Source organism: Oryctolagus cuniculus, chromosome 18 (genome assembly GCF_051225735.1).
Source record: "Oryctolagus cuniculus isolate XC-2025 breed Fujian yellow rabbit chromosome 18, ASM5122573v1, whole genome shotgun sequence".
Classification (NCBI taxonomy): domain Eukaryota; kingdom Metazoa; phylum Chordata; class Mammalia; order Lagomorpha; family Leporidae; genus Oryctolagus; species Oryctolagus cuniculus.
In genome coordinates this window covers 73,420,928-73,436,247 of record NC_142884.1, presented here as the reverse complement: position 1 = coordinate 73,436,247, position 15,320 = coordinate 73,420,928, and the positions used below count along the sequence as shown (strand labels likewise).

General features: G+C 51.3%; 2 protein-coding genes across 6 annotated transcripts in view; one reads left to right on the top strand and one right to left on the bottom strand.

Annotated features, from left to right (window-relative positions):
• The window catches only part of BCO1 (beta-carotene oxygenase 1), an 83,878-nt gene that overhangs the window by 42,234 nt on the left and 26,324 nt on the right, over positions 1 to 15,320 (bottom strand). The gene's annotated exons all lie outside the window — the stretch shown is intronic.
• Positions 2,582 to 15,320, top strand: part of LOC100357827 (polycystin-1-like protein 2) — a 100,651-nt gene continuing 87,912 nt past the window's right edge. The window contains exons 1-4 of the mRNA XM_089318838.1: positions 2,582 to 2,952; positions 5,634 to 5,798; positions 6,259 to 6,444; positions 10,955 to 11,065. Coding sequence (XP_089174964.1) covers positions 2,652 to 2,952; positions 5,634 to 5,798; positions 6,259 to 6,444; positions 10,955 to 11,065 — 763 coding nt within the window. The 5' untranslated portion in view covers positions 2,582 to 2,651. The remainder of the gene's footprint in view (positions 2,953 to 5,633; positions 5,799 to 6,258; positions 6,445 to 10,954; positions 11,066 to 15,320) is intronic.

Below are 15,320 nucleotides of genomic sequence, written 5' to 3'. Positions count from 1 at the left end.
ACTCTCACATAAATAAATAAAATTAAAAAAAAAAAAAACAGATAGTAGACAGGATGCCACAGGAAATTATTTACCTGACACTTTTAAATACATATATTTATTTATATATAATATATATATACACACACACATATATTTATTTATTTGAAAGGCAGAGTTACAGAGAGGGAGAGAGAGACAGAGATCTTCCATCTGCTGGTTCACTCCTCAAATGGCTAAAATGGTTGGGGCTGGGCCAGGATGAGGCCGAAACCAAGAGCCAGGGGCTTCACCCAGGTCTCCCACATGGGTGCAGGGGCCCAAGTACTTCCGCTGCTTTCCCAGGCGCATTATCAGGAGCTGGATCAGAAGTGGAGCAGCTGGGCCCTGAAGCAGCGCTCATACGGGAAGCTGGCTCTGCAGATGACACTTGACCCAATGCACCACGGCACCAGCCCCTTTTCATGAAGGTTCCACACTGCGTGGGATCAAACCTCAAAATACATGCTAACTTCTTCTTTAGAAAACTTTTTATTTTTATTTTATTTGAAAGGCACAAAGACAGAGATACAGACATAAAGAAATTTTTTGTCCACTAGTTTGCTTCCCAAATGCCTGCAACAGCCAGGGCTGGGCCAGGCCAAAGCCAGGAGTCCAGGGCTCCATTCAGGTCTCTCACGTTGGTGGTAGAGACCCACGTACTTGAGCCATGACCTGCTGTCTCCCAGGGTGTGTGTCAGCAAAAGCCAGAATCAGAAATGGAGCCAGGACTAAAACCAGAGATGGGGGTGTCCCAGGTGGTGACTTAACTGATGAGTCAAACACGTACCCCATATACTAACATCTCATGCACCCTTTCATCCGGCTCTGGGCTTTAATTGTGTAAAACACGCTCTCAAGTGTCGGTCCCGTCCCGATTCAAATGAGCTATAGAGCTATCTCCCTAAAGAGAAAGCTTTCTCAAGAGGAACAGTAGCACTGGCAGTTAGAAGGATGTTTTCCCACCATTAATGTAACCTAGTCAAATTTAATTACCCTTGAAATCCACCATGAACAACAACATTTTACAAACAGGCAAATAAAGACCTAAAGTGGGCATGTGTGAGTTCTATAAAACCCTTTGCTTGAATTCTAGTCTATGAGCTCTTACTGATGGCACACATGGCACTGAGTGGAGGTCCCTGGCAGAAGGCTACAAGGTCAAGGGCACAGAGAGGTGATGGAAGGCCCCCACAAAGAGTTACGAGGGGCAGGAAGAGCTGTGACACTGAGCTTGTGGGGGGTGATGGAACCCTGAGATTCAAAAAACAATAACTTACGATTTTTGAACTGGTATTAGGTTCACGTGGTACAAAAGGGAGAAGGTGCAAAAGGTGAGGGTGCCCCAAAAACCTAAAGTCTCCTCCTTCCTCTGCCTCCCCGTTACCTTGCTCCTCTCCCAATCACTCTTGCCACTCTCCTGGATGCTCTTTATGGGCTAGATTATATACAAATAAGTATCTGTATACAGTTTATGCAGATGGGACTGGACCATACATCATGTCTCGCTCTTCTAACAACAGCAAGAATCTTAGCAATCCTTCCAAATTCGTAGAGGAGGAATTTGCTGATTATTTTCTGTGTAGGTGGTTTGTGCCACATCCCGGTTCCTATTGACAGACATTTAGGTTGTTTTATTATGAAATTCTGAAATGAATTTCCTTGTAGATAGGATATTCTGCGTGATTATTAATGTATCTGTCAATAAAATTCCTTCAAGTGCAATTGCTATCATATAGAGTTTGTGTTTTTGATTTGGATACTGTCACACTGCCCACAATGAAGGTTGTGCCAGTTTACACTCTCACCTGCATGCATGAGACAGCCTGTTCCCCCAAATATGGGGGATGTACTTGGAAGTACTCTTAGGGCCCAAACTACACAGAGCCTTGCATACAAAGCTGAAAAGTCTGAACTTGAACCACAGACCACGGCCACCCACCTGAGGGTTTAGGTACTGGGTAAAGACGGCCAGGTCTGAGTTTCGAAAGGAAGTTTCTTTTCATGATGACATCAGATCAATTTTGTAGGGAGCTTTTATTCCCCAGCAGGCATGAATGATAATGAGATGAGTCAGTGAGGGGAGCAGATGCCCACCAGGATTCCAGCCATGCTGGGGACAGAATGATTACCAATGGGCCATGGCTGCCAGCTCCATTGTGTAGGACCGGACATGTGCAGAGCTCAGCTGCTCCAGCATCCCATAACTCTAACTTTCCTGACAGTTTCGTCTTATCACACCCTTCCCATATGCTGATGACTTCCCACGAAGCATTTCGGCCTCAGGGTAATAACATACAATCAGCAAGGACTTTTTATCGGATGCTAACAGTTGACCAGAAGACAAGCAGCTTTATCACTTCTGAAGACCAATTCATGAATGAATTGGCTTCGGAACAGGCATTGAACAAAGAGCTGGGTGAAGCAAAAACACAGACGCATTCACCCTGAGCCTTCTTTTCTTAAACAAAAGGGAGTTGCTATTATTTGGTGCAAAGAGAGAAAGGAAGATGGATGGCTGATGGATGGATGGCTGATGGATGGCGGATGGATGGATGGGGGGGTGGGGAGGCACCAGCATATGGAGCACCTGGGAGCAAGCTTCCTCCAGAGGCTCCAGCTGTGGTTCGAGGATGAACGCAGCAGTGCTGGCACTCTTGGTGCTCTCCCTGAGGTCTGCAGCCACCGTGGCTAAGCCAGTGGAGGGCAGCTTTTGCCCGAAGAGCCAGGTGGCCTTCAGAGATGCTTGCTATGAGTTTGTGTCACTTGGGCACACCTTCCGTGATGCCCAGAGCTGGTGTGAGGGCCAAGGAGGCCATCTGGTCTTCATTCGCGATGAAGACACACAGCACTTTCTGCAGAGGCATATCTCCCAGGACAGGGAATGGTGGATTGGACTCACAGGGAGCTTGGAGCAGAACGGGACCTCGGAAGGTAGGTGCTGGGACAGCCACGCATGCTTTTCGGGAAACTTGAGTGTAGTTCTCACCCAGAGCTCTACGGAACAAATTCCCACACCCCAATCCTCATGGGAGTCATGATCTCCGTTTGGGTGTTTCTATGAATCAAACGAAATAATTCACGTACAGTCCCTAGCACACAACTGGGAACACGGCTGGCATTCTAGAACTGTCCATTGCTTTGCATGCACCTAATGATAACACCAGCTGGGATTTCTTTCATTCTTGCTGGAATAGTACCAGGCACCATTCTGAGTGCCTCCTGGCCATTATCACGTTCATCCTTACAGCAAACAATGAGAAAATGAGTCTCATAAAAGCATGACTAAGCTGTTTCCAAAGCATGTCCCCATGTCTTTCTGCACTTGTTAGGAGATTGATGCAGATCAAGTGCTTAGTACAGCCCCAGTGACATTAGACGCTCTCATTTTAATGATCTTCCTGGAAACCCCGACTTACCCTTGCCTCTTGCCCCAACCCAGCACAGCCAGATGAGCCCTTCTGCACCCAGGGGACTCCAGCCATACTTCCATTGGAGCGCTTTGGGCACTGCTTATGCAAGTGTCTTTCCTCCCATTAGACTGTCAACCCTCCCAGGGCAGAACCATATCCACACCTCTGTTTCCCTGGTGTCTACACACAATGAAGAACAGACAGCACTTGTATTTACTTCTCACACCGATCCCACAAGCTAGGCACGGCCACTCTTATTTTACGGATGAGGAAAATGCAGAGGAGCCGGCTTGCTCAAGGCGAGGTGGCTAGGGGAGTGCAGTGAAACTTTGGGTCCACTGAGGACAATCTTCCAGCCTGACATTTGCCACATCAGAGTGGTCCCAGGGGTTCTCACTGTCCCTGTAGAAGCTACCAGGCTTCAGAAACGAGTAGCTTGGTGTGAACTGAGCTCCACAGAAATCTACTGGAGTGGATGGGAATGTCTTAATGAACAGGCATTTGGGGGGCCGGCAGCGTGGCTCACTTGGTTAATCCTCCACCTGCGGCGCCAGCATCCCATGTGGGCGCCGGGTTCTAGTCCCGGCTGCTCCTCTTCCAGTCCAGCTCTCTGCTATGGCCCGGGAGGGCAGTGGAGGGCCCAGGTACTTGGGCCCCTGCACCTGCATGGGAGACCAGGAGGAAGCATCTGGCTCCTGGCTTCAGATCAGCATAGCTCCGGCTGTGGCAGCCATTTGGGGGTTGAACCAACGGAAGGAAGACCTTTCTCTCTGTCTCTGTCTCTCACTGTCTAACTCTATCTATCAAAAAAAAAAAAAAAAAACAAAAAACAGGCATTTGGGGAAGCACATTTAAGGCAGCTCACAGCCAAGGGAATTTGAATTCTTACAATGCCTCTTCAAACAATGTCTGTCGAACACTTTCCTGACTTGTTGAGGTGACAGTATCAAATTTTGGCATACGGAGCATCTGCCTGTGCACAGTGAAAGGATTTTGGTCAATCAACACCTCCTCTTGGATGCTGTGCAGCCGTTACAGAAAACAAGGCAGGTCTAAGCTGGCTGACATATAGAAGCCTCTGATATTTAATGGTTTTTAAGAAGCAAGAACTAGAACAGTACTCAATTAACATAGCATTTGTGTCAATAGATTTCAGGCAGTCATAAATGCTGGTATATGGGGGGCGAATGCTGCGGTGCCATGGTTAAGTGGCCACTTCGGATGCCCGTGTCCCATGTCGGAATGCTGACTTGAGCCCCAGCCCCTCCACTTCTGATCTAGCTCCCAGCTGGCATTCCGGGAGGAAGCAGAAGATGGCCCAACCGCCTGGGCCCCTGCCACCCACGTGGGACATCCAGATGGAGTTTCTGGCTCCTGACTTTGGCCTGCATCAGCCCTGGCTGTTGTGGGCGTGTGGGGAGCGAACTAACAGATGAATGATCCCTGCCCCTCTCTTGTTCTGTCTTTCAAGTAGATGAAAATAAACCAAAAATTTTTTTTTCAAAATGCTGGTATGTGCATAAAAGTCAGCCTGGAGCAATTTACAAGAAGTACGGCAGAAGGGGGCAGCTCGGAGTTTGGGAGAGTTCAGAGGAGGTTCCCACTCTATACACTTTTGCACCATTTGAATTTTTAAAAGCATTTGTATAAATTTCTTCTTTTAAAAAAAAGTACGAGTTATTTTGCCAGTCCCGACCGTGCATTTGTATGTCAGGTGTCTTCCAGCTCCCTGCTGTCCCTGCAATGCTGCACACACAGGCACGTGTGCACACTGTCTCCACCTCTTCAAAAGTGATGTCCTGGGCTTTCAGGGGTCTGAGGGGCCTGAAGCAAGGGGAGCTGCTTGCATCTCAGCTCCCCACTGATGACTTGTGTGTGACAAGGACCCCTGTTCATGGGCGGAGGCCTTCAAAGAGCCCACACCCATTTCTGGCTCAGGTTCTGCAGCTGGAAGGGTCGTCTCTTTAATCCAGCCACCCTCTACGGGCTCTCTGGCTTGGGGTCCCAATCTTCATATTTGGGCCTTAGAAGACAATGGTGGGGAAGGGCTCCTTCGCTGGTGTGGGAGAGAGAGGCTCTCAGCCCCTCAACACTGTTCAAGCACCTAGTGCACACTGGGGGCAGAGCTGAGCCAAGCCTCACTTTTCTATAAAAGGGGTAGAAAGAGAGTTGCCAGGTCCCGGGGTTGTGCTCCCATCCCAGGGCCAGGGACCTGGTTGGACACGTCGAATGTGAGCTACAGCAACTGGCACAGCGGACAGGCGGCACCTGCTCCCAACACCTGCGGTTACATCGGGAGAGGCCCTGATTCCCAGTGGGCTGCCTCGGGGGACTGTGCGCAGGCCTTCGCCTTCATCTGCGAGTTTGGTGAGCCGGCCCATCTCAGGGCCTCCTCTCCCTCCCCTGCTCTGCTCCTCGCCTTTTTCTGCTTCCATCACTCTATCACCTTAACTTTCTGTCCCTCTCCCTCTCTTTCCATTTTCTCTTGATCTTTCCTCCCTCTTTCTGGTTCTCAGTCTCTGTCTCTCCCCCTGCATGGGTCTCTGTCCACGTCTGTTTCCCTCCTCTCCCTCCATCTGTGACTGTTCGCGTTTCCGTTTCTTGCTCAGTCTCTGTGTCTCTCCCTAATCACATGATGCTGCCTCCCTTTCTCTCTCTCCCTCCCTCTCCTTCTCCCCCCCCCCCCCCCAGCTCCCATCCGCTCTTCCCTGCCATGTTCTTGCATCTCACAACCCTGACCCCTATGGCCACTCTGCTTCCCATCAGTGGGGCACCTGCCCAGCTGTACCCATGAGCCCCCTAAGGTGACGCCTTCCCTTACACACAGGGGTCGGCCGGCACCTGGCCTGTGAGGGCCTCAACGCCACCCTGCACTGTGGTTCCGGGGAGGTCATCCAGATCCAAGCGGCCCTCTACGGGCGCCAGACCCCCCACTACTGCACTCGGAACACCAGGCGGCCCTCACCTCTGGAAGAGGAATGCACCTGGCTCAGTGTCAAGGACGAGGTGGCAGGTGGGCCCCAGGGCTCTGCGGCTCGGGCTGGGACAAGAGGGTGGTGTGGGAATGCTGGGCCCAGCAGAGTGTTCTGGAAGGCCCTCGCCATCGTCAGGTCTGACCTTGGTGCTCCAGCCTGTGGGGAAGTTGGCCTGGCTCTGCCCACAGCAGCACACAGGGATCCAAGAGGCCGAGCCCACCCCCCCCAGCCAGCATCGAACCCACCCTGGGTAGGGGGCCTTCAGCTCCCCACCCTACTTGGGTGTTGGAAACACCGCTTTGAATTTTTTTCTTAAAATTATGAAATATTTCAAACCTAGAGACAGGAATAAAAATACTGCAACCAACTCCCATGGACCCGCTGCTTAACTCTATCCAGTCTCAACGTTACACAGCGTTTGCTTAAAGGTCCCTCATTTTAAAAGTGAATCCGTGACAAGACTCTGGCACAGCCCCTTGGGGGTCCTGTGCCCGTCAGGGATGCAGCGTCCGCGGGGCGTGTGCCCGGCTCTCTGATGCTGCCCTATTTCTGCGCACAGCCCTAAGCATCACATGGCGCTGCTTTGCAGGGTTTTCACGTGGATGAAAACGGCACGTGTGTGTGTCATTCTGCAGTGTGGGTTTTTTTTCTCTCTGTTTTGCTGTCGGTTTCCGTGCTTTGCTCCGCATGATATTTTTGAGACGTATTATCCGTCTTGACACGCGTTGTTCCGGTTCACCAGTTTCGTCTATTGTATGCCTGCACCATCATTTGTCTCCTCTCCCGGTGGGAGACGGATGAGTTGTTCCCCAGTGTCTGCTGTCTGAATGATGCTGAGGCAGACAGTGCCGGTGGCATCTCCTGTTCACGGGGGAAGACTCTCTCTAGGGCTTGTTTTTCTAAATCAGGTCAAATATGCCCCCCAAGCCCAGAGTGCAGGATTTACTTTCAAGGGGTGGAGGAGGGGCTCCCTGCACTCTCCTACGAAGTGCAAAGCCCTGTGAGACTTCCATCATCCTGGACACCGGAGAGTCCTCTCCCCTTGGCAACAGTGACCACTGTCCAGCCTGCAGGGTCCTGGGAAGGGTGGTGCACAGCTTCTCAGCTTAACAAGGACACCGCAGTCTGGGCCCAGCCTCCCACACAGGGCTTTTGGGATTTCTCCGTGCAGGCTCAGCCTCTGCCCACAGACCCTCTGACTCTTCAGGGAGGGGTGTCTAGTACTCCAGAACCTTCCATCTGCCTCCCCCGCTTCAGGAAGCATGTCTCATCTTGCACGTGTTGCCCTGGCTCCCTGGAAGCATGCATGAGGCATCAGCTGGCTGGTTCCCTCCCACTCTCCTCAGGGCTCCTGTGATCCTAAGCTGTGGCCTCGGAGGAAGGAGGACCTGGGCTGGACAAGCAGCCGGCTGAGTCTCCATCACTGGGGCATGCTGGGGCTGAAAGGCTCAGCTGCAGGTGTCAGAGCCGTGGCAGCCACAGCCCCAGAGAGCACACACAGGGGAGCCCCGCCCCCACTGGGTGGGATCAGAGAATATATTTATTCAGTCAGCCAATAGACATTGATTGAGCACCAACAGTGTGCTGCACGCTATCTGGGCCTTGTGAATCCATCCAACACCAGAGGGGAGTCAGAACTACTACTTCACCGTACGAAACTAATATTGTACCTACTGTGTGCAGGGCAGTGTTCTGTGCTGTGCTGGAGATGAACCCGTGAGACTGTTGAAAACTCTTCCACCATTTTGGAGATTATAGGCTAGTGCTATGGAGCACTTAGTAGGAATACACAATCAAGAAACAACGCTAAGTCTTTCAACAGAGAGAATTTAAGGCAGGGGATTGGTTTCCCATGTCTGAGAAGAGCTGAGAAGGCAAATAAGGGGTGCAGCTGCAGCCCCGAGATGAGCTGCAGGAAGTCGCCACACCCCTAAGCACCAGATGAACAGTCAGAGGGGAGGAGACGATCATATCAAAACCAGAAGTCAGAGCCATTCAGTGGGTGCCAGAACCATGGCAGAGGTTGTCCTGTGGGAGACAGGAACAAGGTAGGGGGCCCTGCCCAGAGGCAGCTGGAGCTACAGAGGAGCTGCTGGGAGAGACAGGATGAGGGCATATCTGGCATCCACCTCTTCCCGTAGCAGTGGGCAGACCTATGGCATCCAAGCTTCCTCCCCCTAATCCCTAGCCCAGGGGTGTGATGAGATGCCATGCCCCGTATTAACTCACATGGTGCAAGGCACCCTGCAGGTGTAAAGGAGAATGCCAGTCAGTTGGCTTTAGAATGGGGAGATTATCTGGGATTATCTGTCTGAGCACAATGTAAACATATGATCTCTTAGAGACAGATAACTTTCTCTGGCTAAAAGCAGAAGAGATGTGGGAGGGAAGTCAGAGGGATTGCAAGGGTGAGACAGACAGGTTCCATACGCCACTGCTGGCTCTGACACGCAGGGGCCACAGGCAAGGAGCTGAGGGCTGAATTCTGCCAATAACAGGAATGAGATGGGAGGCAGATTCTTCTCTGAAGCCTCCAGGAAGGAGGGCAGCCCTGCCAACTGCCTGACTCCAGCCCTGGGGTACCCTGAGCAGAGCCCGGTCCAACCCAGCCAGACTCCTGACCTCCAGAACTGTGAGATAATATATCCACACTGCTTTTAGGCCCCTGAATGTGTGGTTGTGAGTTACAGCAGTGACTGGAAAGCAGCACACTGCCCTCCTATGTTCTGCCAGTGCCTACCTGAGAGCCAGGGGACAAGGGAGCTTGAGGAACCCAAATCCTTGCAGGGCCAAGTAGAGCAAGGCAAGGCGGAGATTCATGGGCTAATGATCCCGTGGTGGCCAACTTCTCCGAGAGGGGAGTGAGGAGGCAACCAGGGACAGCACAGAGGTGTTCCGGAAAGCAGGAAGGACCTGTGCAAAGTCCCTGCGGTGAGAAAGAGCCTGGAGGAGAGGGAAACTGCCCAGCACTCGGAGTGGCTCCTTTGCCCATGGAGCGAGGGAGGGTCCCCGTGACCTGGACTTTATCCTGAGTAACTGGAGGGTTTGAGCATGGGAGAGACCTGGCCATACTCAGGCTGCTGTGAGTCCAGCCTGGGGCTGGAAGACAACTAGGAGGCTGGCATCCGGGACCCAGGTGGGAGACACTAGTGGTGCAGTGGTGGAGAGAAGTGGGAGGGTTCCAGAGGCAGAGGAAGGCTGGCCGACTCACTCACTGGGGAGGGTGCAGGAGGTGCAGGTGCTGAGACAGCAGGGGCAGAGCAAGAGCAGCTACCGGGGCTGGAGGGCACACGAGTGTCCCAAGGCTGCCGTGACACAGCCCCGTGAGCTGGGTGCTCTAAACAACAGAACAGCCTTCTCCCACAGTCTGGGAGGCCGGAGTCCAAGATGCAGGGGGCACATGGTCAGAGAACATTCCCTTGCCTCCTCCAGCTCCTGGGGTTGGCCAGCTTGGTGTCCCAGGGTTGTGGATACAGCGCTGGGATCTCTGCTCCACCTGACACCTATAAGGCTGGATTAAGGGCCACTCTAATGACCTCATCTTAACTTGATGTCACCTGCAAAGATCCTATTTCCAAGTAAGGCATGCTCACAGGTACCCGGTAGAATTTCAACATATCTTTTGGGAGGGACAAAATGTAGCTCAGATCAGAAAGCAAGACCTCAGTTTAGGGCACAAGGAACCTGGGGCACCCAGTGATATCCAAGTGGAGATGTCAGGTAAACAGTCGGACAGGTAGAAACTCCAGACTGAGCTGGAGAGGAGGTGCAACTGTGGCATCACCAGCATCTGCATAATAACAGGAAGTAGGGAAGAGACAGTGGGGAGGAATCTAGTCCTGGAGGTTTTCAGGGGTGGGTGGAGGCCTTGTCTGGCTACGCAGCCACACAGGAACACTGAAACTGATCCAAGAGCAAGCCTGGTTAGCTGAGAGGTGAAGGAGAGCAGAGACCATGATGTCCAGGTGCTGCGGGCAGAGCCATGAGGATGCTCTGAGGCCACTTCCCTGGGGCTTCCACAGCAGACGGGTAGAGGGAGGGGGTTGGGTGGCTCTGAAGACTCTGGGTCTCCATGCTGCTCCCTGCTGGGGGCACCTGGCAGCCTTGAGAGATGCAGGATTCCTCCGCTTGCCCCCTTTCGCTGGTTCTGAGGGTGCAGGTTTCCCCTGCAGTCATTTGAGTAGATGCTCTGTGCCCGTGGTTCTCAAAGTGGGGGCTCTGGGAGATTGTGAGACAGGCTCTCGGCTGCTGCTTGCAGCCACTGGACTGGACCAGCCCCGCTGAGGTGTGTGTGGAGCCCTGCGTCTTCACAAGCCCTCCAGGGGAGCTGGTCCATGCTGTGGTTGGAGAACCAAGTGCTAGACCCGGAGCTATTGAGGGCAGAAGTCCCACTTCCCCATCCCCTTATTGCCTAGTCCAGAGCCTGGTCCTTGGTGGTGGGTGGACAGCGGGCAGATGAGGGAGGGCTCGTCCCTGAGCAGCCCTGCTGAACGTGTCTTCTTTTGTCCTGCACATCACTCCTGCTTCCACTGGTGTGGGGCTCCCCAGGCCAGTGCCAGGGACTGCAGGCGTGCCAGGTGGCAGCAGATGGGAGCTACTTCGGAGACCTGTGCCCGACTCGGGGCAGCTACCTGTGGGTGCAGTACCAGTGCCGGGAAGGTGAGTCCCCAGTTTGCTTGGGCCTCGGGATTCCCTTGTTGTTTCTGCCAGCCTTCCCTGGAGCAGGGCAGCAGCCGCCCAGGCACCCAGCCACTCTGTGCTGAGGCTCCCGGCAGCCTGGCCTCCCACCCACATAACCTCTTGGGGTTAAGAGTTTGAAGTTCCTACTGCAGAAGCTGAGCCAGAGAGAGGGTAAAAAGAAAATCTGTTTAACCCTAGCTCCTTCACATTAAATTTCATGCAGCTGACCTGACACATAGCAGCAACAGCCAGGTCACCCGAATGGGAGAAAACACAAGACCGCTCACGCTTCCCCCACCGCCGCTCACCATCGGGGACACACAGGGGCTTCAAAAAACACAAATCTTGCAAGTTAAAAATAACCCATTCCTGCAGTTTATAACAGTTTTATGGGGGGACGCGGGGGGTGTCGTGGTGTAGCAGGTTAAGCTGCTGCTTGCAGCACTACAGCCCACGTTGGAGTGTTGGTTCAAATCCTGGCTGCTCAGTTAATGACCCACATTCCAGCTACTATGCCTGGAGAGGCAGAAGATGACCCAAGTACTTTGGCCCTGCCACCCACAGGGAGAAAAGGATGGCGTCCTGGTTCCTGGCTTCATACTGCCCCAGCCCTGGCCACTGGGGCTGTTTGGGGAGTGAACTACCACTGGAAGTTTTGGTTTGTTTGTTTGTTTGTTTACTTTTCAAAGGCAGAGTCACTGAAAGAGAAAGGGAAAGGGAAAGACAGAGGGGGGCAGGGGGGAGAGAGAGAATTGATCTCCCATTTGTTGGTTCACTTCCCAAATAGCCACAATGGCCAGGGCTGAGCCAGGCCGAAGGCAGGAGCCTGGAACTCCATCTGGGTCCCCCATGTAGGTGGCAGGGGTCCAAGGACTTGGGCCATCCTCTGCTGCTTTTCCCAGGCACAGTAGCAGGGAGCTAGATCTGAAATGGAGCAGCCAGGACTTGAACTGGCACCCATACAGGATGGTGGCAACACAGGCAGTGTCTTAACCTGCAGTGCTACAATGCCAGCCCCACACATACTCTCTCTTTAACTAAATCTGTAAGAAGTTCTGTAGATTAAGAAAGGTACTTCCCTTCAATTCAATAATTCTATTCCGTATAAGGAAACAGTTAATTAGAACGAATTCCTCTCTGCTTTTTAAAATGCTTGCATAGACGTGCCTATGTGTGAAATATATATTATTGATAAAATTATGGTCATATTAAACACATGGTCTACATCTGAACTTCCTTGTCACTTACAAATATATCCTGGACATCTTCCCAAGTCAGTATGTTACTCTTTCAATGACTACAACATATCCTGTTAGAAAGTATCTAAAATCTAATTAAAAATGAATCTTAATGAAGAATGGAATGGGAGAGGAGGGTAGGAGATGGGATGGTTTGCAGGTGGGAGGGTGGTTATGGGGGGGGGAAACTGCAATAATCCAAAAGTTGTACTTTCGAAATTTATATTTATTAAATAAAATTTTTCTAAAAAAAAAAAGAAAGTATCTAAGATCTGTTGAACCAGTTCCTTACTGATGGACATTTAGGTTGCTTCGCATTTTCCTTCGTTGCATCTCACTCCACAGTGTTCATTCTTGGGCATGTATCTTTTTAAAAATGTTTTTTATTTGTCTGAAAGGCTGGGTCATTGCCCAAAGGTTCACAACCGCCAGGTCTGGGTCAGGCCGAAGTCAGGAGCTTAAAACTCAATCCAGGTCTAACACACGGGGTTAGGGGGACCCAACTACTTGAGCTCTCACCTGAGCTTCCCAGGTGTGTACACTAGCAGGAAGCTGGAGTCAGAAGAGGACCCGGGACTCAAACCCAGGCACTCTGCGGTGGGATGCAGGCATCCCTGGTGGCACTGGGATCACTACCAAATGCCTGCCTCTTGGGCATCTATCTTGACAAATGCCTGGGATTATTTTTAGAGGCGAGATCCCTAGCTGTGGAAACACTGCGTCACAGGCTGCGTGCGTGTTGAATGTTAACAGACAGTGACAGATTGCCCTCCAAACTAATGCATCCAAGCGCCCTCCTACGAACAGCACCCGAGTCCCCGTAAGGCTGTGAAACCGCACTGTGCCGGCATCTGCAAACTGCTCAGAACAGCAACTTCTACTGAGGTCGTGAGCAGTAGGGCCAGGCAGCTCCGCAGGGAAAAAGATGAGTCAGGGAACACTGGGATCCCCAAGGCCATCGGAGAGAGCAGGATCCAGGGATCCTGGGGAGGATGCTCGGGGACAGCGTGCAGGAGGGGGAGGGTGGCGGCAGGCACAAGCTTGACCACTGGCTTTATGGTGCTGGACGTGCCTGGACTAAGAAGCGCCAGCGGGCCCGGAGTTCTGGGCAGCGATTTCTATTTTGTGATTTTGCCAGTGGCCAAGGGGAGCTCTGGAGAGCTGCCACCCTTAGTGCAGATGTCTCTAGGCAAAGGGGCTTGGTGTCCACTGGGACGGGATTTCCCGCTGCTCGTGAGCCTGTGTGCTCTGAAGGAGGGGCTTACCCAGCCCCTGTGGGCCGTGCCAGAAGCCTCCTAAGCGCCGAGGCACCCAGAGGCAGCTGGGAAGGCTTTCCAGCTAGCTCCAGAAAGGTCTTTCCATTTGTATTCAGCACCTCACAGTACTTCAGAAAGTTAGCAGAAACATGGGGTTAAAAGGGAAGCTTACTTTGCTACCAAAAATAAAAAAAGAAAGAAAGAAAGAAAGGAATCTATGTACTTTTTCATAATACCCACTTTCCAGGAACCTTTTGAAGATCCTTACTCAGTATGCATACATTTCAAATTTTTTTGCACAAAAATAAACTTTCAATTCCATTTTCCACGAAGCTTTGGAAGACCCTTCACATCTTTTCCCCTCTGATTTGTGCTTGGAAACTGAAGGATGGTGCTGCACAGTTGAGCCCGGGGCTGTGTGCAGACCCAGAAGATTCTACTTCTCTCACTTCGCCCTTCAACTCCTGAAGTTCAAGGTCAAGATTTTGTAGACTTTAATGGACCTAAGAGGATTACAGTGATTCACCACACTTTAGTCCAACAGAGTTTCTTAAAGTTTTGCCCTTTGTCTTTTTAACCGCAATAAAAGTATACTTGAATAATCAGCAGAACCCTGGCTAAATAAATGAGGTCAGAGTCAATAGCTACTAAAAATAACAGTAGAAAGATTATTGGATTTAATATTGCTGTTCAATATCTTTTATTTTTGTTCCTTTATTCTAACTAATCTGTTGTAGTTACCCATTGTTATGAAAAGTATGTAAATAAAGATGAGCCCTGCAATCCTAAAAAACATAAAATAAAATAACAAAGCTTGGTGCTTTGTAGCACAGCAGGCTAGGCCATCAGCAACACCAGCACCCCATATGAGCCCTGATTCAAGTCCCAGCTGCTCCATTTCCAATCCAGCTCCCTGCTAACACACCTGGGAAGGCAGTGGACAATTGCCCAAGTGCTTGGGCCTCTGCCACTCACATGGGAGACCTGGATGGAATTCCCAGTTCCTTTGGCCTGGCCCTGAAACCATTTAGGGAGTGAACCACTGGATGGAAAAATTACATAGAGAGGTAGAGACTGCAAGAGAAAGGTCTTCCATCCTCTGGTTCACTCTCCAAATGACTGCAACGGCCGGAACTGAGTTGATCTGAAGCCAGGAGCCAGGAGTTTCTTCCGGGTCTCCAACATGGGTGCCAGAGCCCAAGGACTTGAGCTATCCTCTACCACTTTCCCAGGTGGATTAGCAGGGAGCTGGATCAGAATGGGAGCAACCCAGACTGGGATTGGTGCCCATATGGAATGCCAGTGCTGCAGGCTGGGGGTTTAATCTGCTGTGCCACAGTCCCAGCACCTAAATAAATCCTAAAATAATAAAAATATGGGCAGGTGTTGTGGACTAGTAGTTAAGTATCTGCCTGTGGCACCAGCATCTCATATGGGCACTGGTTCAAGTCCTGGCTGCACCACTTCTATTCTAGCTCCCTGTTGACAGCCTAGGACAGCAGTGGAGGATGGCCCTGTACCCACATGAGAGACCTTAAAGAAGCTCCCGGCTCCTGGCTTAGGATTGGCCCAGCTCCAGCTGTTACAGTTATTTGGGGAGTTAACCAGCCTTTCTCTCTGTCTCCCTATCTGCCTCTCAAGTAAATAAATAAATCTTTAAAAAAAGAGGATAAAATAGCAAGGAAATTCTAATTCTAGTCTTACAAAGCAATACCCAAGGTAAGCGAAGTGTCTATGGTG